The following is a 27,398-nucleotide window of genomic DNA, read 5'->3' as shown; positions in this document are numbered from 1 at the left end:
TCCATCAATATGAAGGTAAGGTTTTATTGTGGTTTGTTATTATCATTTTTCAATCTTATCTTAATTATTTATTGGTAAATCACGGAACATTGCAACTGATTATCTGCTTTTTATCTTTTTCGCCCATTTTAGTGTCTGTTTATAACTGTCCTGATTTAGTTAGATATTTTGGGGGGGATTATTTGGAAATTAAATCTGCTTTAATTGGAACTGTCTCGCCCCGTGATGTCATTGAACCTGTGTGACCGTTAATAAGTAAAAACCATAGCTAGTATTTCCTGGGGTTCAATTCCCCAGGTGGCATTGTCAAACATTCAATAACTTAAAAAAAACATACATACATACAACTCATATGTGAGAACTACAACCAGAATGTTTGTCACTAAAATTTTACAGTAGTGTCAATTTGTTCTGTCAGCTAACTCATTAAAATCAACAGAATCCTTCACTAGCGGATGTTCCTAATTTTGTCGGTATATAAACTTGTATTTCAGCAGATTTCCATGGTACTACTCTGTAAATGTATTGCAATGGAGTGTGGTGATGTCTGTCCCTGTGTCTTACCTGTCCCTGGCTAAAAGTCCCTGCCTGACTGCACTGGGCTGGCTGCAGGGTGTTTGGACCAGCCGTCAGGAGACTTGATGGCTGGAACACCTGAGCAGCTGCCTCTGTGGTCATCCAGCCAACATTTTGTCCTGCCTGGTGACCAGAGGACTGAGGTTGGATGACTGGCTCAGCACTGGATGTAGCTGGAACGTTTTCTGTGTCCCAGTTATGCAACCAGTCAATTGTATGTTGAAGTTTTGCACATGGCAGTTCGTCCAACAGCTCATCAAAAGTACTTTGAAACTCGTAATCCATGGCTGAACAGATGTTTGAGTTTTGGCCCTTGCACAACTTGAGTTTGATGAGAAATGTCACGATTCCAACAAAGCTTTGGCTTTTTTTTTTTTAATAGTATCTCTATCCCCCTTCGTCAAAACTAATCAGAGAAATGCTCACTCAATATGTTCAGTGATCAATTCTGTGGTTAAACTCACTAAAATGGTTAAGTGTATCGAGCAGCTCTCAAAAACACATTGACGCTCCCAACTCTGCAGGAAAGGACAGCAACTTCCAAAAAGCTCTTTGAGACATCATCTTTGTGATGTCACAAATTAGCGTACGGACATTATGCAAAATGGCCACGCCCTGGTTTTGGCATGGAATGCATAGACATATACGTGTATATATCTATGGTCGTAATATAAATATATATAGTATAAGTCAGTGACGTGCGGTGAGGTTCATGGCTGGTGAGGCACTGACTTCATCACAGTCAGATTTACAAACATATGAACCCTAAAGAGTATCTTATTCACCATTTGATTGGCAGCAGTTAACGGATTATGTTTAAAAGCTCATACCAGCATTCTTTACACATACAAACTGTAGCACACAAAAAAGCACATTTAATAATAAAAAAAAAACGTTATTATGGTGTTACCATTACTTATAAATGAAGTCCATGCGCCGCTCCTTCTGAACAAAAGTTTAGAAAACAGTTTTATTTTAGATATGTAATCCTCCATGTTAAAAGTAAGTCCAGGCGAGAGGAAAAAATAAACGATCGCTGCCGCTGCACTTGACTTGCTAACTGTAGCTTGTTGTCACTTATTCTGCAGCCGAGGAGTCGCAAGAAGGATCCCTGGGATCACTAGCGCCCTCTACCATGAGGCAGGAGAACTGCGTGCCTCACCCAGTGCGTCTTCGCAGCCGTTTTATGATTGCTCAGCACAAGAAACACGTTACACACATACAGTTGTTGACAAAATACACTGTACATTATATACCTCAGTTAACTAAACTATGGAAATTTATAATATAATTCATATAGCAAAAGTGTTTGAACATTTTAATCGCGACATACAGAGAGATAGCAATACGGTCTCACTGCACAGCAGGCCAGCAGTTAGCCGAGTCATTGCGCAATCCATGGTGAGGCTCAGCTGGCTGCTGCCTCACCGCAAGTCTCTTCTCAGTATTTGAACGGTAAATGTGAAAATTCAGCAATTTTGAATAAAAATAATCTAAGACTGGTGAAGTTAAATGGAAAATAACTTTATAGTATAATCACTGGATACATATAACAATTTAATTAATTTTTTTTCTTTTTACATTTTTTTTCTTTCCATGATGGCAGGTGAGGCACTGCTTCACCTGCCATCCCTGACTGCACGTCACTGGTATAAGTCATATTGACGCCTGGCGCGACCTACTGGAGTTTACTTCGCAGCGCGACGCCATCTTGGATGGGTCACCCCGTGCCTCCAGTGTATTTATTTCTACTGAGGAAGGCATAGTCCGCCTGCAATAATCATCACTCCCCGAATTTTCACACATAACGAGTAGGATCGTTACTGCTGAGCTACTTTGTATTATGTTTTTTATGATATGGCTTATTAATAAATGTTTACATTTAGAAACGGAGAGAGAGAGAGAGAGAGAGATGGCCCTTATGTACACACTAATAACACAAGCATGTCTTCGTTTTTATGTTTTTAAAACCAAAAAACGCCAATCTTGATTGTTTTGGTGAAGATTTATTCCAACACAACTGAGAGAAAAAAAACTGTGTGTGTGTGTGTGTGCGCGCGCGTGCGTGTGTGCGTGTGAGTGTGAGTGTGTGTGTGTCAGTGAAAGGGATGTTAACATAGTTATCTATTTATAACACTCAAAGACGCTTTGCATAATGAAACACACACACACACACACACACACACACACACACACACACACACACACACACACACACACACACACACACACACACACACACACACACACACACACACACACACACACATTTTAAATGAGAAGTTGGTAGAAAAGCTTTTTTCTTTATTTTGCCAACGATATGACTATAGCTTCAATACGAAATCCTAAAATGAACAACTCTTTTTTATCATGGGTACATACAGGAAGGTTTTATTGATTATTATTCATGTACATGGAATGTGATGGATGAAAGCGATTCCAGCCAACTTTCTCTCTCTAATGTTTTTTGCCACTGCCGCATGTCAGAGCTCATTGACCGCCTCAAGCGGCCTAATGTGTCCAAATAGTGTCATTAAATTCGCGCGCGCTCGCGCACTTCTGCGTATCTGCGTATTCGCACAACCGGAAATTAAGAGTGTACGCGCCTGCGTAACGTCCGGTTCGTTTGGTTTGTTTTTTTCCCCCCTCAATTCAACTCAGTAACGGCAGGAATTAAAAAAAAAAAGAAAGAAAGAAACACTTGGGTCATAATGTAAATCAGCTATTTCAAAAACTGCGTAGAGTAACGTGAGTGAATTTAATTCGTTGGTTGAAACCGCGGTGTGAAAGTGTCCGTCGACCCCTCCACCCGCCGTCAACAAGCCGCGCAGCGCCGCGTTTGGACCCGCTTCACGGACTTATCTATCGGCTGAAAGCGACCATGGCGGCAAACCCGCCGCCTGGCCCGGGCTCACAGAACAAGACCCGAGTGGCCATCCTGGCGGAGCTGGACAAAGAGAAGCGGCGGCTGCTGCAGAGCCAGTCTCTGGGGAGCCCCGGCGCCAGCGTCGGCCTGGCGGCGCGGCCCGGGCTGAAGGAGACCCGGGACAGCGCCGAGCAGCAGCACATCGCGGCTCAGCAGAAAGCCGCGCTGCAGCACGCGCACGGACACTCCTCCGGGTTCTTCATCACGCAGGACTCCTCGTTTGGGAACCTCATCCTCCCGGTGCTTCCCCGGCTGGAGCCCGAGCTTTAACTGCACGTTATAAACTGATTATTGTAGGTTAACCAACACCAGCAGGCTCCAGTTCTACTCCAATGTTTTGCATGCAAGTCTTCCCTCGTTTTGTTTCACGATGCACATGGAGCGTTGTTCTTTACAAATACCTCCAAACAGCACAAATATTTGTTTTTGTATTAAAAATTATATTGATGCATCAGGCAGCAATATAAGGCTTTGCAGAGAATCACACGTGTCCTGGTTCTCTGCATGTATTTCTTATCAGAACCTCTTGTGTCACTTCTCACTGATGTTTTCAGTCTTAAAGTCTGGAAAGGGTCCATGAATCTGACAATAAATGCACCCCCTGTGTGTTGGGTTTGACATATTTTTGTCCTTGATGTGTCTCAGTTGGGTTGACCTCAGGAACCTGGATGAAGGTGTGTAATCTGGAGGCACATGAAGCTGCATCACTCATACAATCATCTTCTTTACTGCTTATGGTAACTTCAAGTGCGAATATTATGGGACTTTGCCATGGAAACCAAAATGTCCAGAGAAAACCCAGACCGCCTGCAGTCTTTCTCCACACAGGAATACCCCCTGGTATCGACCTGGAGACGTTCTAGTGATGCGGTGAAAGTGCGAACCACTGCAAAGTGAACATGAATTCATTTGATGGGAAATTTCTTAAAAACTGATTGAAGCAATGCAACAGTTTGGAAATTCTTGAAATCTTTCTCATGAAATGAAGGGCAATAAACTAGTTTATAACTGGAAAGTTATTTGTTTTGTTAATTATTTCACCACTATCAGAATCAAACAAAAATGTACAGACACATTTATGGTTTTTTTTAACTGATAATTGATGCCTCCAGTAAAAGAAAATACATGCAAACATCATCTTATCAGTTTGAGCGTGCCTCATAGTTTTTTTTTAATCACTTCCAAAATCGAACAACTCAAAATAGCATGAGATATTTGTGTTTGCACAATAGTTATAAAATGAGTGAATGTGTTTACTGTTTGAATTCAAATGTGAAATGTAATGCTTAAATTCCAAAAACAGATACCATTGTATTGTAGTTTTAATATAGATGCACCAGTAAGCATGCTTCTATAGTTGTTCACTTCAAGTACTGAATGAGAGTTAAAACTATAAGTCAGACCTCTTGTCACGTAATAGTGGGTAGCACTCTTGTCTCACCGTGGAAGGTTCCCTGTTATGATTCCAGAGTGAGGAGGCTTTCTGTGGTGAGTCTGCACGTGTTAGTGTGTTGTTTTTCTGATTTCCTTCTGCAGCCTAAATATGTGAATATGTGTGTTTCTGATCTACAATGGACTGGTGACTTGAGTGGGACCATGTCACATCCGTGCAACTTTAGCCTCCTACAATCATAAATTAGATAAAACTGTACAAATGATGAATGAATATCCATTGGAATTTTCCCATGGCACTGGTTTAGTTCACCATTTCATAAGAAAATCTAGTTAATGTTTGAATATTTCCCCAAGAGCTTTCCCTACCTGCTCATCTTTCATAAATAAATATTGTAGTTTAACTGCTTGGTGTTTATGAGTGAATGGATCAAGTTTGTTGGCACTACACCCTGAAAGTAATGACAAAAATAAATATTTATACCACTAAATATTGTACATAAAATATCAGTATCATCAATGTGACAAGTGACAAACGTCTGACAAGTGACATACAAACAGAAATCGACTCACTCTGCGCTCGATTGCTCTCTCTTGTGAATCGAGCACAGAGGCTGCTGATGCAACACTCGGACCCTGACAGCTCCTCCGCGGCTCCTCTCTGTCAAAGATCTCCGCTGTGAGACCCGCACAAGACTCTGGGGTGAGTGAGTACCTCCACCTGTGTGGCTTCAGTTGAGAAGATACGAGAAAAGGAGGCGTTTGTGGGTTTGTGGCTCGTTTCAACCCGAATCGAGATGCTAAGTATTGTTAGCTGCACATGGGTGTCCGGCTAAAGGGCTGCAGTGGACTGGTCCAACAAGGCTAAGATAATCCCATTTTAGAGTTACAATAACGACATGTTATTCACGTATAAAGGGCTGAATTCTAGCTAAATGTCGTCTATTGCTTGTTTTTAAAAGATTTATCCACGGCTTCAAGTCATTTAAACTTCCGTGTGTCATCCCTCCCAGACTATTTTGGTATCGCCCAAATTATGAAATGTGTGATTTCATTCATACTAAAACTCATTTTAACCTTTTGGGAGAATGTGTTGTTTAGGCTATTTGATGTCAAAAGACAATTCTTGTCTTGCTAATTCGATTCAGACGTGTCAAATCCAGGATATGAAACCAAACAATCTGTTTACACTGATATCTGCCTGTCTGACAGTAGGCACACATATAATCCCTTTATAAACAGATGTATACGTGTGTGTGTGTGTGTGTCCATTGTACACACACATACAAATAGAAATACACTTATAGCACATATATCTTTTTTTTGACATGTCTGAATACTGTAAAAGAAGCCCTGTTTTGGGGCTTTTCCTAACAGGTTCAAGTATTGCATTTCTCAATTAAAACTGTCAAAATCTGTACTTTACCAAATGTATTTATGTAAAGTTAAACCCCTACATGATATGTATTCTTTCGTCTCACTTTATTTTTTTTGGCTTTATTGTCTCCCTTTTTTTCTTCTTCTGCAGTTCTTATTGAATTGTTGTAGGAGATGAATGCAATTTGGACTCTTGTACTGCTGCTATTACATTGGCTACTTAAAACCATGTGAACCGACCTGTTCTTAATCAACTATTAAATGCGTTAAAGCCAGCATGTCTAAGCTAAAAAAGAAAAACGTGTCTCCATAGTGAAGGACTCTGCACCATGGCCGATCAGCTGAGTCCAGATGAGAAGTACCACCTCATCGCCAGGAACCTTCAGGTGGGCCGTCCAGACGTCCATTCACAGTGAGTGAACCTCTCTTTCACATCAGTTCCCCTCATGAGGGTCTGGTTGGGTTGCAGGAGGTCCTCGGCGAGGAGAAACTGAAGCAGGTTCTTCAGGAGAGGGAGCTGAAGGTGTACTGGGGCACAGCGACCACCGGCAAACCCCACGTGGCTTACTTTGTCCCCATGTCCAAGATAGCAGACTTCCTCAAAGCTGGGTGTGAGGTGAGGATACAGCTCACAGTGCCGTTAAATCAACCCTTATTTTCCGGCTGCTCGTATATGTTATTTTGCTTCCCCTTTTTTTTTCAGGTCACGATTCTGTTTGCGGATTTACACGCCTTCCTGGACAACATGAAGGCTCCCTGGGAGCTGCTGGAGCTCAGGGTGAAGTACTACGAGCAGGTCATCAAGGCCATGCTGGAGAGCATCGGCGTGCCTCTGGAAAAGCTCAAGTTTGTCAAAGGAACCGACTACCAGCTCAGCAGGTCTGTTTTACGGACAGAACGCAGACATACACCGAACTGTTCTCCAAAAAACAGCTTTGCGGCGAAAACCTGAGATTAAGCGACACGTGTGTTTATCATGTTTGTCAGAGAGTACACGCTGGATGTGTACCGCCTGTCATCCATGGTGACCGAGCATGATGCCAAGAAAGCCGGCGCGGAGGTGGTCAAACAGGTGGAGCACCCTCTGCTGAGTGGTCTGCTGTACCCAGGACTGCAGGTAAGAGCTGCTGTAGATGCGTCACACTGCTCTTGAGTAGTACGATTCGACTCGCAGTACTGGGTTGTCTCAGCGAATACCATCCGTCTGTGTCGTCAGGCTCTGGATGAGGAGTACCTGAAGGTGGACGCTCAGTTTGGAGGAGTTGACCAACGGAAGATTTTCACTCTGGCTGAGAAGGTACGAGCGCCTTTTCACTTTCACCGGATTTTGGTGCAACACATACACACCGACATGTCGCGTTGACTCTTTAACAGGCTGACTAATACTGTAACACCTTTAACTGGGCGAGAGGGGCTAGAAAAATATGTATTGATGATTTTTTAAAAAAAAATTTATAACTTATCTATTAATTCAAGTTTGACTGTAACTTTTCTTGTTCTCAGTACCTGCCCTCTCTTGGCTATGCTAAGCGAGCCCATCTGATGAATCCCATGGTACCAGGACTGACTGGGGCCAAGATGAGCTCCTCAGAGGAGGTGAGGTTTCAGGAATGTTGTTAATCGATGAGGGTTGGGACTGAATATTTAGAAGTCGTAACTTTTAATTTCTAATTGGTGCGGACAAGGAGTCAAAGATTGACCTCCTGGACTCCAAGGAGGACTTGAAGAAGAAGCTGAAGAAGGCCTTCTGTGAGCCGGGCAACATTCAGAACAATGGAGTTCTCTCTTTCGTCAAATATGTCGTTCTCCCTCTGCGAGAAGGTACAAATCTATCCCCCACAACTCTTTCTGTTCCTCAAACTTTCTTTTGTTTTAATTGTAAAGAGAATATGTCCATTGAACTGATAATTGTTCCTGTTGTGTTTTAAGAGTTCCGCATCAAAAGAGATGCCAAGTTCGGTGGAGATAAAGCTTACACTGTGTTTGAAGAAGTTGAAAAGGACTTTGCCGCGGAGGTAAAATGTGTTTTCTTGTGAATAATGTTTAACTTTCTCTTTGAGCTCTGCTCTGGCTGACGAATCTCTCAATTTTCCAGATGATCCATCCTGGGGATCTGAAGGCGTCGGTGGAAGTTGCACTGAATGAGCTGCTGGAGCCGGTCAGAAAGAAGTTTGAGTCTCCAGAGCTGCGCAAGCTCACCAACTCCGCCTACCCCAGTTCCTCAAAGACGAGTCAGTGTTCTCCCGCAGCACAATACAGTTTATCGTTCCTATAGGAGAGGTCCTGTTGGGCAGATGCAAAAGCAGAAAGAATCTAAATTGCTGGGTTTTTTTGTACTTCACATTTTACCTCATCACCAACTCTTTCAGAGGCACACGAGAAAGCGAAACCAACAAACTGTCACAGACATATTTCATACAGAACGTCTGCTTTTTTTTTTTCTTTTATCTTTATCTTAGGTTTTCATGTGGTTGACACCAAATATTTTCTCATGAGGTTTTTATCTGCTGATCAGAGTGTCTGTTTGTGCACATCAGGGTACGCTGAACCTTAAATGACTTGTGTTGTGATCTGTTGCTATTTAGAAAATGTAATCTGACAAAACTAACTAGATTCCCAAACCGCACCCAAAAACCTGTTTTCCATGATTTCTTTCCAAATATTACAAGCTGAAGGACATGTTCAGAAATACTTTTTTCCAGCACCAAATCCTTCGTTCTTACTTAGTCCAGTCATCATTTTCTCCTTTAATGATTAACTATCCACTCTTTAAACACAGACTGGGATGAGTGTGTGTGGGCACATGCGCCTACACTTAACCCCACCGGTTAAAAAAAACAAACCAAAAAAAACCCGTAAATTCAAAAATATGGACGATATAACTTGCAACAGCTGAAGTGGATCTTCAATGAAATGCATTTTTAAAAAAAATACAAAAATGTAAAGCGCATGGCAAAATAAAAATGTGAAGGGTTTCTGTGAATAAAAAGACATGGTACACAGGTAATTTTAACATAAAGGATTTAGTATTAATCCAATGTGTTTTAACAGCTGTCTTTCTGTCAATAATAACCTTGATGGATATTGCCACAAGTGAAGCTGTGAATTGTCCAGTAGGGGGCAGAATTAGTCTGAAGTACGACTGAACTGCTTGGCCAGAATTGACATTGTTTTTGGGTGTGTGTGTTTTCAGAAACGGGAGGAAAAGCTGCTGCCTGTGGCGATGATGAACTCGCCCCCTCCAGACTGGACATCAGGGTGGGGAAGATTATCAGTGTGGAGAAGGTAAATATCACAGCATGCCCGGTGGTCTCATTCATCTGAACATGGCTTTTCATTTTTTAACACTCCGGATAAACTCGCAGCATCCGGATGCCGACTCGTTGTACCTGGAGAAGATCGACGTCGGGGAGCCAGAGCCGAGGACGGTCGTCAGTGGGCTGGTGGCCTACGTCTCTCCGGAGGAGCTGCAAGACAGAACGGTGCTGCTGCTGTGCAACCTGAAACCGCAAAAGATGCGAGGGGTCGAGTCTCAAGCCATGCTCTTATGTGCCTCAATGTGAGCATGATTGCATTTTTTCCACACAGAGAAAAAAACGGCTAATCGCTGGTCTTTCTTTTTACTTCACTTTTCTGATGTGTCGGATTTACTTCTAGTGAAGGAGAGCCTAGAAGGGTGGAGCCACTGGACCCTCCAGAGGGCTCGTCGCCAGGGGAACGCGTGTTCGTGGAGGGATACGAGACTGGCAAGCCTGATGACAAACTAAACCCAAAGAAGAAGGTGTGGGAGAAACTACAGGTATGTTTCAGCCACATTTTGTTGCCCTTAATAATAATTACTGTCTTGTTGAATCCCAGGTCTTATTTGATCTCTGAATAATTTAATTATGTACAAACTGTGACGTTTTAGGTGGACCTGAAGGTGTCCGGCGACTGTGTGGCTCAGTGGAAAGACAAGCAGCTGATGACCAAACTGGGACAGATCACGTGTAAGACGCTAAAAGGAGGCAACATCAGTTAAACACACACACACACACACATACCCTCATATTGCACCGACCCAACTGCTCCTTCTGGCCACTTCAAGAATACTCTCATCAACAAATCATCATGGCTGCCACGTCAGCTCTCATCATAGATCTCGGGGAGTGACGGGACATTGATGCTGCAAGTCTCGGATGAAGCGCGTCGCTGTGGTTTTACTTAAATACGTAAAAAGAAAATTCCTAAAATTCTTGGTTATGTGGTATCACTACTGCTTGTAAATTTGCACATCCAATGTTTAGAAAGTTGGGGAGAACTGAGCCTGCTCAGTTAAAGTGTTGTACTTTTAGCTCATTCCAGGAAGTCGCTACTAAAAAGTATCTCCGGTTTCTAGAATTGATGGAACGTTTCAATACTGCTCCCGGTCAAATTCGCACTTCATCCTAAATGTCAAAACTGTGGCTGATTTGTTAAACCTCATTAAAGGTTAGCTGGGCATCAGATTTCTATAGATTTATCATACCTTGTATTTCAAGATGGTTGTAAAGTCCACAATAATCCATCTAGTCACTGTCCTGTCATATCTCATCTGAAATAAATACTGGTTGAATTCTATGGTCTCCAGAAATGATGTAATTTTGTGATTTAATGGGAGAAACTTCATATTAGTTTTATTCAAGTAACAGAAGTTCAAAGAAGAAAAAAAAAGGAAGAAAAGTTTAATACACTTAGATTTTATTTATAGAAGTAATAACTGTACATTATGCTTTATAATCACCAAAAGTAAGCATTTGACCCATTAGAAGGAGTCAGAATAATTCACTCAATGATGATTCTGCTGGGGAAAAAGTGTTTTTGTGCAAATAGTGACGAGCTGGATTTTCCCCACATTAAAGGCTTGGGCCCGAGTGTTTAGATACATTTCCAGAAAAAGCAAGCCACCTCACACCAAGGCTGCTCCAGTGTATCAGTCATCCAGGGCCAGCCGCCTTGGTCGTAGCCCTGAAGGAGGTTTTCAGATGAAATAAGATTCCTAAATATTTCATATTTTGGTAGGAATAAAGGTGACCGACAGTGCTAATTAGTGGAAAGAACCACACATAAATAAATACGATACTTGCGTAACTGTTTCCCTAAAGGTTTCTAGGTATTGGCTGGTCTGACTTTTACTACAACCAAAAGCATCTCATTTGTTTTCCTTCCCATTAACGCTGTATGAAGGAGCCGCTATCGGCATCCCGTTTTTTTCTCAAATTCTGTTCCACACAGCAAAAAGCAAGACTAAGGTGTTGCGATGTTTTCATTATTCATAAGTCCAAGTGAGTAGTTCACGTCCTGCCATCCTGTCCTGCCAACCATCCGTTTTTCAGATTTCTCCCGACATCTGTGTGGATTCCCATGTGAGAATTCTGCATTAGTATATTACAACAGGAAAACAAAAACCCGACAGAAAACCTCTGTACAGAAATGCTTTGTGAAGTCTTTGCTCTGAGCTGCAGTTAAATCTATTCGTCCTCTGGGAGGCGATCCCGCACAAGCCAAAGATGTGCAGTCACCGATCACCCTGAGGGGCCTTAATAGGAGATAAACTATACCTTAGAAAAATACTCCACCATAAAGCTATTTTTAAGAAACTGGGAGTGACCCCCCTTTTTTTTTTTTTTTTTTTGCATAAATATGAAGGAAGGCCATTGCAGGCTAAGGCTTTCGGATAAGACTTAACACAAAACAACACTCGGATAGTTGAGCTTAATGTCTCTCAGTAATGTGATTCAGTCGGTCTTTGCTTGTTCCTCGGTGGAGGGGGGTTAGGGGTCTGGATCTCGGCTTGTTCAGAACAGCGTTTCAATTGTGTCCGCTGTCACTCGTGTAGCTGCGGGGAGACAAAAGACGAGTAGGAGGTTAGACCTTATGCCATCACTATAATACAGTTACAGGACCACATGTATTGACTATCTTGTCTTCAAGTAACTGAATTACTCAGACATGATCATGAGGTTGAGGTTAAGGCAGATTAAAGCGCGTGTTTGCACATTTGTTTGAAAAAAAAAAAAAGAAGGAAAAAAGCTAAAGGTAAGTCGGTAGTATTCGCATTGTGCTGGTGCAGAAAGCTGTATGTGTGCACAGTTTCTGTTTGCTGGCTCGAAAAACACAGAACCTGCTCGTTAAAGCAACATTTAAACTGCTTTGCTGTGCAAACTCAAGGTAATGCCTGAATTTCCATTCTGCTTTGTCATGACAGTAGAATGGTCAGCGAATTATTGATTCATGAATCAGCAACTCAACAGCAGTGCACTGGAACACACTTATATGTTTTTAGAGTCCACAAAGATAATTGTTAAGCAAACACAAAAGTTGCTGCCCTTACTTGTTTCGGGGAGTGTTATTGCACTCTTATGCTGCACTCCTCCATTCGCGCCATTCCCTTCGATGCTGAGCTCCGCCGGTGAACGTCGGGAATGACTGTGTGAGGGACTGATGCTCCCGGGGGCCGGCTTCTTTGCAACCGGTGGAGGGACCTTGTCACACTTCGCTCCACCGTTTGAGAAAGGAGCAGCCTTCGATTGGTCAGACACCAGCAGGAGCTCGGACACCAAGCTCTGCTTCAGCGCTGCCTGAGCTTCAGGGGTGGCGGCAGCTGTGGACTCTACAACAACCTTTTTTGTGCTTCTGGAGAAGATGAAGCTCGCGGCGGAAGCTGGAGATTTGTGCATGTTGCACGCTTCGGGTGATTTCAGGGACAAAGCTCCCGGGTCACCAATGCAGCTATAAATTGGTGGTCTCACCCCCAGTCTGGAGGAAAGACTGTCTCTTGAAGACATGGCAGCTGTTTTCAAACGTATGGCTTCCTGCAAGCGCATTGAGGGTGTGCTCATTATCACAGAAGATGTCTTCACGTGCTGAGGAGAAGACTTGAGTGACAAAGACTTCCGAATGGGCTTTTGAGGAATACTCTGAGGTCCTTGGACTGAGGCAACACAGCCCTCCTGAACTGGTGCGCTCTCATCTGTAGGCTTGGTGTCCTGAGAGGGCGCTTTCACCTGATCTTCGGTCATGTTGACTGATCTGAGACGAACCATCTGGAGCAGGGACGGCGTGACAAGGGGTATGTTAGCATCCTCCTTAGGAATGGGTGCACTTTTGTGCCGTGAGAGGAGCTCTTTGCTTCTAGAGTCTCTATGTGTTACACTGGGTTGCCTTCTGAAATTCACCCCGTGGGTTAAAGCCTCTGCTGGTAGAGGGGGTGCAAGTGGCACAGTTGTTGGCGCTGGAAGTTGAACGTTGTTGGGAATGGAAGGGGGACACGGGTCCTCACTTTTCAGAGAACTTTGCTTCAGGAAAATAGTTTGAGGACCTGCAGGTGTGATTGATACTGGGCTCTCTGCTCTTGTCACAGGTGGTATGGGAGGTGATTCCATGAATGCAGGTGAGACAGTGTCTGGGGCAAGTGAAACACTCTGCTCTATTGTAGAGGAAACCTCTTCTCTATCGGCATTAGTGTTTGAAACCTGCACAACAACGAGTGGTTCATCTTCGGGGGAAGCTGCTTCCAAGTCTGAATGTTCCAAAGCACACCCATTAGGGATATCCATCTGTGTAATACTGTTGTCCATCATCTCTGGCACAATGTCTGCCAGAAAAGGCGGGGGAGGTGGTGGAAAGTCCACCTCATCCGCTCCATCAAATGCAGGGTCCCCTTCCAAAGGAGGGGGTGGAGGCGGCCAGCAAGACTCCACAGCATGCACCTCCTCCTGCACCCGCTGCAGTTCATTCGGTGGCATTGACACTGATGACGGTGTCTTTCTTGATGGAGGAGGTGTAGGATGATAGGCCGGAGGAGGTGTAGGTGGTGGTGAGGCCTTAGTGATCTTAGGAGCTTCTATTGCAAGTGTTTGCATGGGTGGGGCTTCATTTGTCTCTTTCTCATCCTCACTTTTATCAGTTAAAATGGTTAGATTGTTTTGTGAAGACATCGTGTGGTCCTCCACAGTTAACTGGATTACTGGTGTGGTGCTGTCACTCGCGATCTTCTGCTGAGTGTCAGATGACTGTTGTGTTACCCAGTGTTCCTCTCTCTGCAGTACCATAATGGGTTTCTTCATGACAGGAGGCGGCTCTTTCTTTGGAGTTGTCTCTTCAATCTCTAATTCCTTCATTACAGAAGTACAAGTCTCTTCTTGACTGAGAACAACTACACTTGCTTCTCCCTTGTCCTCGATTAATGGATCCTCTTGTCTTGTACTTTTCTCGCCCTCCTGCTTATTATGTACAATGCCAGGATGCTTTGCAGGTAAAGTCTCATGCTTTGTTTTGTCTTCTCTTTCTTCTAAATCAGATTTTGCTGGTTTTGTGTGGCTTTCGCCCAAAACGTGTATTTCTTTACCGGTTTCTGTCTCGTTCCCAACCTGTTCCTTTGTGTCATCTTGTTGCTGTGCTGATTTCTGGGTGACTTTGCTTATATTGGTGTGTGAACCACACAGGAGCTCAAAGGTGCGTCTGTTGTAAGCCCATGTCTCTGGTGGAGGAGGACATGGTGCTTTGACTTTGGGAGGAGGTGGGATATTCAACAATTCTTTGATTTCCTTTGTGAAAGATGAAGGGTTGTTTTCCAATGAGGATTCTTTTGTTGCAACAGTAGGTGAGGATCTATGCTGAGGCATATTGGGGCTACACAATGAAACATCTGTATTGGCAAGCTCAGATGTGCCAGAGGATAAAGAAGTAAGCGAGGACGAAGGAGAAGCTCCTGAGGATGAAGCCCGAGACGCTGATCTCTCTGGCTTGACTGGTGTTTTCTTCTGCTTGTCTGGGGAAGTTGGTGAGATCCCTTTTGGGGAATGAGTTGGAGTGCCACTCTGACTTGAGTATCCACTGGAAGGTGACATTGTCCGTTCAAATTTCCCACCTTCTGAGGGCGTTTTCCGAGGGGAGGAATTGCCGTACTCTGGCGGTTGCTCTGTTGCTTTTTCAGCTTCAGTGGAAGCATCGTGTGTGGGACTTAAAGGGGTGGAGGAAGAATCTGGAGAACCTGTGTAGTCTGTTACGGGTGTGAGGGTCGCTTGATCTGTGTTGGTTAACTGTTTTATTTCTTCAGGTACATTTTCTGCACCAGTTATCACTTCTCCAGCATTGGAGTCATTGACGTCTATGCTATACACTTGAACTTTGGCGTTTCCTCTGATCTTGTTACCATGCAGAGAGTTTGTTCTTCTCGGTGGTGCCGGAGGCTGTTTGGTCTTCATAACTGAAAGACTACGAGCGCAGTTGCGCTTTGGATGTTCCTGATCAGCAGCCGACTCTGATACGGCCAGCTCTGTGACAATATTTTCACTTTTCCCACTGGGACTGCTAATTACACTCACTGAGCTGCAGAGACTGACGAGGTCTTGGTCCCCGCGAGCCTGATCTGTCTTGCCTTCTTGCACATTCACACCCACTGGTTGGGAGTTACCACTGCGTGTACTGGCCTTCGATGACACAGGAGAGGAATTTGATATTATTGTCCTCGAAGAATCGCTCCAGTTCGAACCTGAAACTGATGTCGGAATTTGCAAGAAGCCGTTTTGGGAACCGTCGCCATCTGATCTTCTCGACAACAAAGGGCTGATTGATGAGTCCCCAGATGTCAGACTGCTTTTGCTTACAGTGCGAACACTGCTGCCATGGTTGATACTGCCACTGTGAATCCGACTGTTGCTGCGATCAATTTCAATGACTTCAATGGAGGCAGGCAAAATCGCATTTGGGATGATGGTAGACAAGTAGGTGGCCTGAGGGGAGATAGACATCACTGGGCCCTGGGAAGAAAATAGGAATGTTGTAAATTTGATGTTGAAATAGTCAAACACAAAACTAAAACTTCAGGAATGTGATTTAAACATTGCAGGGATGTTCTTAACTCTTTCTTACCTGAGCCTCCTGAAGGAAGTTGAACAGTGAAGGAGTGAATGAGGAGGAAGTTGTCATGCCTGGAACTGCAAGGGACTTGGGCCTCAGGCTGGAGGTAGGGCAGAGATAGGTACCAAAGCCCTGGTGGTTGAGGGACTGCTCATCTTGATACATCATTTGAAGCTGTTTCCTCACTAGCGGATCATCACTCAATGTCTGCTGAAGAATGAAGAAATGGCTGTTGAGTGACAATACCCCAGCTGTTGTCTGTAAAGTAGCTTTAAACAAATCAATGTATTCTTCCTGAATTGTCCTTTACCTCAAACTCTGAAAGGTGCACTCTTGCCCCCTCTTTTTTTGCCATTGGAGTCCCTCCATCGACGGTAGGGATGATCACAACCCCTGGCTGGCTGTCATTCACTTGCCTGTCTTTATTGGAGAGCTGCGTTGACACGAGCGGTTGAAAGGTGGAGCTTCGGTGCAGAGCTACAAAGGAGGATCAAACCACTGTCAGCTATCAGCAGCATTGTTTCAATCACTTTTCAGGAAGTACTAATCCTGTGGACGTACCAAGCTCTTTCTGGACCTGGTTGGGAATACCCATGATGGTGGTCCTTCTGCTTCTCTTCTTGCTCTTATCTAATCTTTTCACTGGATTTAGAGGCTTGAATGTAGAACCTGGCAGACAGAGAAGAAGAAATCTTGACTTAATATGTAAACAGCAAGCATTAAGTGAATCCTGTCTCACGCTAGACTTTTGCCAACTGCAATACTGCTGATGGTAATCTGAGTGTGGACATTAAATGATGGATGGATTTATTATGAAATAATCAGCAGTTTTAAACAGGCCAGAATGTCTGTTTCTGAGTCACAGTCCCGTTGGGGGCCATCAGTGTTGCAACAAATTTAAGCTGTCCTCATGTCCAAAACTGAAATGATGATTTCATGGTGACGAGGATTAGAAGTCAGTGATTCACTAAAGCTTGTTAGAGTTAAGAATATCTGTAAAGAATTTCAAAAATATTCACAAGCAGATGTTGAGATGTTTTTGTTTGGATCAAAAAGATTAATGTAAACCTTGAGTCTGGGCAGGGGGAAAAGTATTTGGCAGCAAAGAACAAACCAGAGAAGTAATACTTTGCATTTCAATGATGAATCAAGTATATGTCTTTTTTTCTATATATGTATATATATATATATATATATCAAAAGGATGCATTATGATCAGACAGGAATCACACTAACTGAATGCACACACACATTTACACACAGTCTCATGTGCTTTGCCTTCTAGCTGTAACATAGACTGGCAGCCGCAGCCCGTCTTCAGCTGCTTAGAACCCTGCGTGTGTGTCAAGTTCCTCTTCTTTTGATTTCACACCATAATGGCAGGGGCACCAAGCAGCAAAGGAATGCGCTGTGCACTTTTTAAATATGTACATGGCTATGAATGACATCCCATAAAGTACTATACTCAGAAACAAAGGAACAAACCTTAATCTGCTTTTATCGCCTCTATGATTAGCTCATATTTCTTTGGGATGAACATGATACGAGTGATTCCCTTCCAAGCACCTCAAGACACACACACACACATTACCGGTTACAGATGTACGGATGCCCATTACCTTGACGGGTAAGCACAGGCCTTGTCGACACAGTGGAGGTTACTGTGGTATCAGTGTTCCCGGTGGTGGATCCTGAGTCCAGAGAGCCACCTCCGTCCCTGGAGCTGATATCCTGCTCCGGGCGGAGAGTGTCTGTGGACTGTGGAGGAAACATATACACAGCAGAGTTTAGGATTGTGGTGTTCTCTGTGTGCAGGAAGTGGTGGGAAAATGATCTGCAAAGCTTGAGCATCACTTACAGCAATGCTTTCATCGTCGGGGAAGTTCACTCCATTCTTGGTTTCTATACAAATCAAATTCAATGGGTTAGGGCATGGGATCCACCTTTAAATGTGTAATTTGAGCTTGCTTACTGTGAGTACATTAAGCAGGTTATGCATTTTTATACATGCAGCAACGACTCTCTGAATGTGTCTTACCTTCTTGTTGTTGTATCTTGAGTCCCTCCTGAGCCTCGATGTGCAGGTTCTCCAGGTACTGAGGCCTGCTGCCCTCGATAAAAACATTCTCCTGGTAGTGCTGCGAGGCCGTGTAGTGGACTGTTAACCTCTTGTGGTCTTCATTCCCCCTTGGGCCAGCTGCTCATATAGACAAATCACAAAAGACAGAAGGAATTGGTATTGCTGTTATGTGTACACTAGAAATGACTAGTCATTGCAGTCATTCATCAGCTGCTTCAAAAATGGCTGGATGCAAACCACCCTCGTTTCCCTACCAAAAACGATCTAATTATTATGAACTTTACTGTCATTCACAACATCCCACATTTGAAATTGCTCTGTAATGTACATACTCTACTTGCAATACACACTCTACTTACACTACAAAACTTCTGACACTACAAAAGAAAGCTATAAGAATCTTTTCATGGTCGATGCCAAACTCTTCTACCAAATGCTCTCTTCCATAAATATGGTCTCCTCAAGCTTCCCTAAGTGAGTCTTTATCACAATGCATGTATTATGTATAATGTTGTTAACAGGTCAAATATTAGATGACACGAACACACTCCATTATACTCACCCTCTCACCAACATGATACCAGAAATAAACGACTCCTAAAAGGTAACTATAGAAAACTAAAATGTACCAGTTTTAGTATATGTCATAGAGGTCCAAGCATATGGACTGAGCTGGAAAGCAACTTAAAACAATCAGCCACACTATCTATATTTAAAAGGAAACTAAAGAATCAACGACTGGAGAGTTATGTATGTATCTATGTATGTGTATATATTGCACACATTAGTCCTCATTCATCTCTACTCTCTAGTGATGTCTGAGGGACTTGGTTGTGGTTAAGCCATTTTTGGTTAATGTACAGGACAAGATGCACTGGGTGGTGGTGTGTTGGACCCCTGCATGATAAGCTCAAAGCTTTTTCGGGTGTCCATTGTTTCATAATTTTGCAAATTCATGCACATATCAAAATCCTTGTTGTTTATGGGAAATTGTGGAAAATAAATAAATGAAATAGAATAATGTCTTTGGACTAGTTTCTCAATATTCTCTCAGGACAAACGTCAACACACTCAACAGGTGTTTGCTGGCCAACTGTGAATCCTTCACACATCCACCTGGCGAGAGCTCACGCTTATCAGTGCACCTTTGACACGGCACACTCATCAAATCTCCTCAGCTAAGTACAGTGGGCAGAAGTCCCAGTCTGGTCGAGGCTTTCGGCAGTAAACCATTGGCCTGGCTAATCTCTTGCAAGTATTCTGCTTCTTTGCTTGTTCGTCAGGGAGAAAGAGGCGGGGGTGTAAGGATACAACCGGACCGCCTGCTGCGAGACCTCTTGGGTGACAAATAGGCCAAGCTCACCTTCAGAGTGGATTTTGGTAATGTCAGACGGCATACCCAAAAAACAGTTGAGAACAAATGAGATTTCAATATTAATGCATTAACGCAACTCACCCCAACCACTTGACCATACTGGCAAAGTTAATGGCTGAGACTGAACACACTGTGCTGAGATTTGTAAACTTTAAATGACCAAAGGTCATAAATGTACGTATATATTTTGTCTTTTTGTTGATGGTTTAAACTCAGCTGAGGTCTGTCTTTGTGATCTATTGCTTTGAGTGTGGGGTGTGGCTGTGGAAGTGGAAACTGCCTTGATTTGAATCCGGTTTTACTGTTGTCTACACATCTCATTTTGTGGTGTGAGCACTCAAGAAAATTTGACTTCTGTGGCTTTAGATGGCTTGTCAGCAGGACATTTCATGTGGGTATGATTGTCAATCGGCCTATTATTGCAGGACTACGAGACGCACACAAAGCACAACAGAAGAGTGTAATGAGTCTCATGCTTGGAGCATGGCCTCTGGGAGGGCAGGCATGTAAAGTTCCTCCAAGCTTTGGTAAGCAAGCGTCCACGTGAGGCGTCTCCTTTCCCTCTTTTGTCACTTCAAAGACAGAATGAGTCCAGACGCCTCCACCCTGTTCTTCTGTATTCATGCCACATGATTTCCCCCATGAAATCATGTGGCATGAACCGTCTAAATATAAGACATTATTGTGGACATCTCATCACATAAGCTGGTCACATGAGGTGCAGTAACCACCAGCAGGAGTTAACTGGCAAAGTACCCCTCTCTGAGACTCTGCCAGACCCCCAGGGGAGGTTCAGGGATTCTGCTTGATTAAGACGATCGCCATATAAGCCAGTAAATCTCTTTATCTCATTAGAAAAGACCCCCGAAAACTGTGTTCAATGCTAATACTTGAGTGTCTGTGTGTGTGTGTGTATGAGTGTGTCTGATAGAGTTACTGTCTGATTCTAACGCAAATGCAGGCTAAAATTATCTGTATGTTTCGTCGTATAACTTAAGTTAAGGTTCTCAAACTGCAATCAAAACAAAGTAAGCATCCAGGAACCTAAAACCAATGTGTCTGCTAACTGATTTCCTCGACCTGAGGCAGCACTCACCCTTCTTCTTGAAGACTGACAGCAGCGAGTGGATGCTCTTCCTCAAGTAGACAACCATGCCTACACCAGCGCCATAGCAGATTCAAGATCAAAACAGTAGAAAAGCAAGTCGGGGATCCCGAAGTCCTCTTTCTGTCAGCCTTGAGAAAAATCTGATTTACAACGGAGAATCTAAAAATGCTCTCAATAGTAAATGGGACTGAAAGGCTTTGCAGGTTTGTCAGCTCGTGACCGTAGATGCTCCTGCCGAGTGTCTGAGTGACTTGAGGAGGACAAGTGCACAATAAGATCTGCTCCCAGCCAAAGCAGCCTGTCCCAGCTGCCTTATCCCTGAGTCTGATACTCTCCTCCCTTCCCCCTATCCTCCCTATCCTCCCTCTCTCTCTCTCTCTCTCTCTCTCTCTCTCTCTCGCTCTCTCTCGTCAAATGATGACCCCCCCCCCACCAGCAAAACAGCTGTCAAAGTTTGGCTTTGGGGAGGCAGCCGCCCCCCACTTCACACAATGTAGGCAGACACGTGTGAGGACGCACTCATGACGAACCCCCCCCCCCCCCCCCACACACACACACACTCACATCCTCCTCATACTGATTAGTTTGAATACATTTCACTTGCCAGAATAGATTAAGTTATCCCAAACATAGTGACAGATATTGTAAAGTCCAGAAAACTCATAAAACAAGTCACGTGGCAACATAATTTCAGAAAAAAGTTTATTCACATCTTCTCATATATACAGAACATGCTTGTAATTTCAGGAATATCATTCATTTAAAGACATCAGCTGTCTTGAATATGGATTCTATATTTATGAGGACCACAACCGAAATAAGTCTTATCTATGACTTTTTTTGTGTCATCCTCTGGGTTTTTTTGTCATGTTATCAAAATGATGAATATATAATTGTATGTTTTATTTTGTATGCACAGAAAATCCAAATAAATTAATTAATTCATACACTGAGAAATAAATATAAACAAAAATGCATCAGAATAAAAGATAATAAATGTCTTGAAAAATCTATATTTTATAGTTCTATTATAATAAATGTGTGTATTATAGTAGGAATACCTTACCTGTAGCACTAGAAACACTCTTTCATGCATTAACTATTTCAAATTTTTAAATGTCTGTGACTGTGGACCAAACTATCTTATAATCGCTGATATATTTGACAGTTATAAAGTTCTCTTTGTCATTGTCTCTTCCCTAATGGAGGCCCTCAGCGTTGTGCGTCTGTCTGAAGCTGTATCTCATTATCAAAGGGCTACGGGGGCTGCATTTGACAGTAGAGGTTGCGTCCTCACAGGAAGAAGCTTAACAGCCCCTTTCATGTACTTTCCGTATTGTCCTCCTCCATATCGGTGCATCACTTTCTCCTGTCTCCTCTTTCCTCCTCCTCTGTCTCTGCCAATCTCTTCCCTCCTCACATCTTTCTCTGTCTCATGCCTTTTCTTTCTTCCTCTTAGCCTCACAGCCAACTAAAAGTCTACTCTGGGCTAAAAATAGCTGACATGGCCACAGTTCATCTTCTGCAAAGGATGACTTTCTCTACGCCTGCTAATGTTTCCTGACAAACGGCAGAGGGTATGAAATACAACACGACTTTGGGGGGATAAAAAGGCTGATTCTGGCCAAACAAACAACCTGCTCCATGACCCGGGACAGTTTTTCCAGAAGACGCAGTCCTTCGATCTCTGCGCTCAGTGAATGGATGTTTGTTCGCTGATGAAGTGGCACCGCAGGGGGGCTGCAGCTGGCCCAGACCAGCTGGAGGGTTTAATGCAATTACCTTCAACAATCACCCGCCGTCTCTCCTGGCACTAGAAAATAGAGATGGGGAAGTTTCTGAGCTCGACCAGTGAAGAAATCTGCACCCTCTGTGTCTCGGGGTTAAGACTGACCAGCTTAGGGTTCTGGCCTGTTCAGCCAGAACCCTAAGCTGGTCAGTCTGACCCGGAATAAGACGAGCCATACAGGAGAGAAGCTTTGAGCATGGGAATCATGCCAGAGGATTAACTGTGCCAGTAGCTTAACCTGTCCATCTAACTTGCACTACCGCGCTCATGACATTTGTCCATCGAATGTCACTCTCGCTCATGACATGTCTTGGCGCCATATCTTCACTTAGTCTCTTCACGACATCCCTCAGCCAATCAATTGACACTCATTAAGTCCTAATCTATTTTAATTTCTGCCAAACAGTTTAACAACATGTGACACGCGGGAGCTTACGTGCATGAGAAAAGAGCTTTGTTGTGCAGTGGCGTGGCCCTTTAAGTACCAAACACTCCCTTTCTTCCTCTCGCTGTCGCCTTCACAGCAGACTTTTACTATGTGCCAGTTTTGGGGGTCTCTGGCCCAGCCTATGTCACCCCCTGTTGTTAGCCAAGACCCCTCATATCAATATTCATTAGAAGGCCTAAAGAGACACCATCTGGTCCTGGGGGAGAGGGCAGAGGGGAGAGGCGAGGCTTCACATGCCTCTGATTCAACACGGACAACCCACCATTCCACTGCACAGACCATTGTAGCACACTTCATCACAAAGGGGGAAAGCAACATATGCTAAATTCATGCTGATGCAGAATCTCAAAAAACTCCCAAGTTTAATCATCTGGGCACGAAGGAAAAGGCCAGTCAAGAATATTTATCTCTGGAGTGTTTAACGCAGCGCTTTCTTTCCCCGTTCTCCAAAGATAATAACATAAATCAACGTTACCAGATTGTCAGACTTGTTAGCAGGTCAAATAGTCTGTGAAAGAACAATCAGGGTTCAGGCAGCCAACAAAACTAGCTTGTTAAAATGTCAGAGGCCAAAAAACATACGCTGCATTACTTAGAGCCACATTTAGAATAACCATAAAGATCCGACAAGTTGTTCTCCCGCACTGATTCGTATCATGAATTCCAGTCAGGTACAACCGTAATCAGCAGAGACACTAAATTTAGCGACACAGTGGTATGCATGTGCTAAATGATTTAATCATGATAACTTTAAACTCTGTCTGGTTTGAACTTGGCACCTCTGAAGGCATTATCTTAAATTCTAGATGTGAAGTGAAATCAAATGAGATTGTGATCGATATTTTTCATGCTGTGTTGACATGTAGCAGGGCCTGAGGGGCCTCATGTTAACTACTAATGGCTTATCTCTTGTCCTGGCTTTAACCTTAACCCTTCCACATCATATAACCCCCCCCCCCCCCCCCCCCCCCCCCCCCCCCCCCCCCCCCCCCCCCCCACACACACACACACACACACACAATCACGGGCAGAGCTTTCCTTTGAGCTAATCCAATCTATCATGTACCACATAACTCCTTCCTCCACTAGAGAGTGCCATACCAGCATTTCTGATTCAGTTTGGACTGCAAGCATTAGACCGCAAAACAAAAAAACAAACAAAAAAAACTAAACAAAGAAAGGAAGAAAACAGCTGGTTATCTGATGAGTCTGTTTACTGTAACACACACACACACACGCACGCACGCACGCACGCACGCACGCACGCACGCACACACACGCACACACCCAGTATTGATGACGAACTGCAGCCAAACGTAATATATGACTCCCAACGGACTGAACAAGGCCAAAGCCTGACACTAACCCACTTATTGGAATACTTTGACCACATGGTGTGTATTAGCTCATCTAATGTCCTCGACTCACCCTGTTCCTCTGCACATGGAGGTGAAGGAGGTAAAGAGGGCAGAGCACAGACAGAGAATAGCTGTACCGGCTTTGTCATGACTTCAACCTCAGTGTCAGGTGAAGCAGACGAGCCGCTGGACCGTGACGGGCTGCAGGGTTTCCACATCACGCCCAGCTGGGCCTCAAAACTGCCAATGTTTAGGTGGTATTAAAGGGTGTGAGAGTGCATGTAGCTGGGATATGAAGAGGGCAGGGACCTGGCAGTGAAGTCAAAAAATAAATATCATAAAAACAGGTTGAACGAAAAATACTGAAAAAATGGGATCTGTGCTCTTGTTTTTCCATTTACACATATGAGGTGCCTGTAGGGGTTAACAAAACATCACAGCTGCGGACGACATGAAGACAGCTGATTCATTTTGAAAGACAAGAGCTTGGGATTTATCATTGGGCAGCTTATCTCTGTTTACAGAAGACTTGTTGACTTAATTTTTTCGTTAAGGATTTAATTGAGGGAAAAAAAACTGAATATGACGAGTGTTTTATCATTAAGACGGGATCGCAGACTAGACAACCATCTCCAGCGTTATAGTCAGTAGATGGACCACGGGGGCCTACAGTGATGTTTCTGTTCACTGACTCTCCGTCCCTCTGGACAGAGCTAATGAAACTGCCAGAGTGCAGGAACGGAGGGTTAAATTGTGACCAGCAATAAACCTCCCATCACACACACACACACACACACACACACACACACACACACACACACACACACACACACACACACACACACACACACACACACACACACACACACACACACACACACACACACACACGTCATTATTCAGATGGTTGCTGCCCTCCTGATTTGTATTCAGCGGCTGCTGTGGTGAACTTGAGTTATGAGCTCCCTTTCCACTGAGGAGTATCAAACCAGAGAGAGTTTGCTAACCTCTATACTCGAGTACATAAAGGAAAAATATTCCATGCATCCTGCTATGATAATCTGGAATCATCCATTCAGGTTTGGCCGCTCAGATCGAAACTCGAATTGCGAGATCAGGCCCGTCACTGCGTTTTATCTGGTGAGAGCTAACAGCCACAGATGGGTGCATTATGAAAACAGAAGCTCCAAACCGCTGTGGTCGCCTGGAGGACATGAGGACTCCAAAAAAAAAAAAGAAAAAAGAAACGATCGGCAGTAAAGAGAGGCTGAGGGAACCGGTGGAAGGTTACAGGGTAACGGAGAGAACATAAATCACCAGGCAGAGTAACTGTCTTTACCCATGAATCACATGCATTTCTGATTTCCTCTGGGTGGGACGCAGGAGAGCCATAACGAGGGTACAAGAGAGAACCAGAGCAGGACGAGTGCAGATAAAGAAAACGAGTCCCTGTGGTATTATTTTCGACGGATTCAAAAAAATAAACAGTTGGTTTATTAGCAAACAGAAAGAGCTTCAGTTAAGTTTACAGTGGCTGAAATTTGAACCGGCTGTGGTTTCTATAAGAAGTGTTTTTTTCCAAAACCACGCTCAGATGTGAATTTATCAAAGCATATTTAGGAAATCAGATTTAAAAACAGAAGTAATAAGTGTATGAAGGGTAAATGTGATTTGGTGAGGATAAAATCTAAGAAAAGTATAAATACGGCTTATTTCCACTGAGATATTAACATGGTGTTCCACTTTTCTTGCATTTTAAAATGTTTTCTCTATTTCACAGTGATAAACTGCATTTAACAAACATTAGTTTATCATTCAAGAAGGAGATCTCTTGATAAAAGTTTTTGCAGTCGATGAAGAAACATTGAAAGCATGTGTGGGGTGTACATCAGGAAGGGCAACGATTGATAAGATTAACAGAATAGTATTTCTCAGCACGTTTTCTTCCATATTCAGTTTTCAGAGGAAATCGCAGCAAATACAATGTGAGAGCAGATGTAACGTTCATCCTTATTAAAAACACACTGCTTTGCTTCAGTACCAGTGATATGATCAAATTAAAAGCTATTAAACAGACCATGAGTGTGATAGTTGCACATCTGTACGCAAGTAATGCATTTCCGATATCATGAAAACCAAATTTTAAACACAAATGAAAATCTGCCTATTGAAAATGTGCAAAAAGGGATTTGTATTGACGTTTGAAGTTGTAGGGGTGTGTCGTGTGCATGTTTTTTCTTGTGCTTGGCTTTTTTTTCCTGGATTTTGTAATTAGCTTCCATAGCCCGAAAACACGCGTTTGAGGTTAAATTAGTGACTCTGAAAATGTGTGTGCATCACCTCTTTTTTTATGCCATTGATTTATTACATTTATTTGCAGAGCCCACTTGTTTGCATTCCTACTACCTGTTATATGGGTGATAGACAAATAAAATCTTACTCCTTTGTGGTTTTGTTCCACATTTATAAATCTGAAATCAGGGTAAAAGCAGGAAATAATCCAAGCAAGTAGAATTGGAAATGAAAGAGTAAATTTAGTAACAAATATATGAAGCTAAAAAGGGCATATATTGGCGGTAAAAAGTGAAAATCTGTCAGCTTTACAAAAGTTAAAATAACTACACACACTTTAAAACTCCAGGTAAGTTCAGTCCTCTGCAGGAAACATCAACCTAAACCTTTGACGTGAATGTTGCAGCAGAAACAACAAAACTTGACAATCACATTTTCTTGAAAACCGTTCCTTACCTCATGCCTCCTGCCGTTAACTCAGCAGATAAACTCCTGCATTTGTTTTTTTTTTAACTGAAAGCGAGCTGTAAACCTGAGCTGAGGCGACTGATTGCACCTCGGCAGGCTCATAAACACGACGCTAAACTTAGCAGCTCCAGCTCCAACCGTGCCTAAAAATAGTCACTGTCACTCTTTTTTTTTTTTTTAAATGATCCCTCTCTCTCTTTCTCTCTCTCTCTCTCTCTCTCTCTCTCTCTCTCTCTCTCTCTCTCTCTCTCTCTCTCCCTGCTGTTCTTTCTTTGGCTGCCTGATAAGGGGATTGTGGGTATTTTTCCTCAAGGAGTTTTTATTTTT

The 27,398-nt window shown here is 43.3% G+C and overlaps 3 protein-coding genes across 5 annotated transcripts in view; 2 read left to right on the top strand and 1 right to left on the bottom strand.

Annotated features, from left to right (window-relative positions):
- Positions 1-3,180: 3,180 nt before the first annotated feature.
- On the top strand, positions 3,181-4,124 carry LOC308122526 (SOSS complex subunit C-like). The gene has a single exon (XM_080484362.1). It carries the CDS (start codon positions 3,458-3,460, stop codon positions 3,770-3,772), a length of 315 nt encoding a protein of 104 aa, XP_080340488.1. The 5' UTR covers positions 3,181-3,457; the 3' UTR covers positions 3,773-4,124.
- Positions 4,125-5,476: 1,352 nt separating this feature from the next.
- On the top strand, positions 5,477-10,947 carry yars1 (tyrosyl-tRNA synthetase 1). Of its 2 annotated transcripts, none has more exons than XM_080485403.1 (14): positions 5,477-5,597; positions 6,585-6,657; positions 6,741-6,887; positions 6,975-7,150; positions 7,259-7,388; positions 7,488-7,568; positions 7,775-7,867; positions 7,957-8,092; positions 8,201-8,286; positions 8,367-8,502; positions 9,465-9,556; positions 9,637-9,830; positions 9,929-10,070; positions 10,182-10,947. In XM_080485403.1, the coding sequence occupies exons 2-14, from the start codon at positions 6,601-6,603 to the stop codon at positions 10,290-10,292; spliced, it is 1,581 nt and encodes a 526-aa protein (XP_080341529.1). In that variant the 5' UTR covers positions 5,477-5,597; positions 6,585-6,600; the 3' UTR covers positions 10,293-10,947. The 2 variants fall into 2 exon arrangements, with proteins under 2 accessions (XP_080341529.1, XP_080341530.1); XM_080485404.1 differs by having other exon boundaries at positions 5,505-5,601; positions 10,182-10,889.
- Positions 10,948-10,976: 29 nt separating this feature from the next.
- Positions 10,977-27,398, bottom strand: part of nhsl3 (NHS like 3) — a 37,394-nt gene continuing 20,972 nt past the window's right edge. The window contains exons 3-10 of one of the 2 annotated variants that reach the window (XM_080485401.1): positions 18,192-18,350; positions 18,012-18,055; positions 17,773-17,911; positions 16,715-16,822; positions 16,464-16,630; positions 16,166-16,363; positions 12,624-16,053; positions 10,977-12,128 (exon numbers count right to left, since the gene is read on the bottom strand). In XM_080485401.1, coding sequence (XP_080341527.1) covers positions 12,088-12,128; positions 12,624-16,053; positions 16,166-16,363; positions 16,464-16,630; positions 16,715-16,822; positions 17,773-17,911; positions 18,012-18,055; positions 18,192-18,350 — 4,286 coding nt within the window. In that variant the 3' untranslated portion in view covers positions 10,977-12,087. The remainder of the gene's footprint in view (positions 12,129-12,623; positions 16,054-16,165; positions 16,364-16,463; positions 16,631-16,714; positions 16,823-17,772; positions 17,912-18,011; positions 18,056-18,191; positions 18,351-27,398) is intronic. The other variant, XM_080485402.1, reaches the window with a different exon arrangement.

This window comes from Lipophrys pholis (assembly GCF_963383615.2).
Source record: "Lipophrys pholis genome assembly, chromosome: 17".
In the NCBI taxonomy this organism is placed as follows: Eukaryota; Metazoa; Chordata; class Actinopteri; order Blenniiformes; family Blenniidae; genus Lipophrys; species Lipophrys pholis.
Note: the sequence above shows the minus strand (reverse complement) of the source record. Positions and strands in the feature narration are given on the sequence as shown.

Excerpts from the sequence above, each read along its gene's own strand:
- yars1 (XM_080485403.1), top strand. The coding sequence starts at position 6,601 with ATGGCCGATCAGCTGAGTCCAGATGAGAAGTACCACCTCATCGCCAGG. Across the intron at positions 7,569-7,774 it reads TTTTCACTCTGGCTGAGAAG|TACCTGCCCTCTCTTGGCTA; the intron begins GTACGAGCGCCT and ends TCTTGTTCTCAG. Across the intron at positions 8,093-8,200 it reads CGTTCTCCCTCTGCGAGAAG|AGTTCCGCATCAAAAGAGAT; the intron begins GTACAAATCTAT and ends TTGTGTTTTAAG.
- LOC308122526 (XM_080484362.1), top strand. The coding sequence starts at position 3,458 with ATGGCGGCAAACCCGCCGCCTGGCCCGGGCTCACAGAACAAGACCCGA.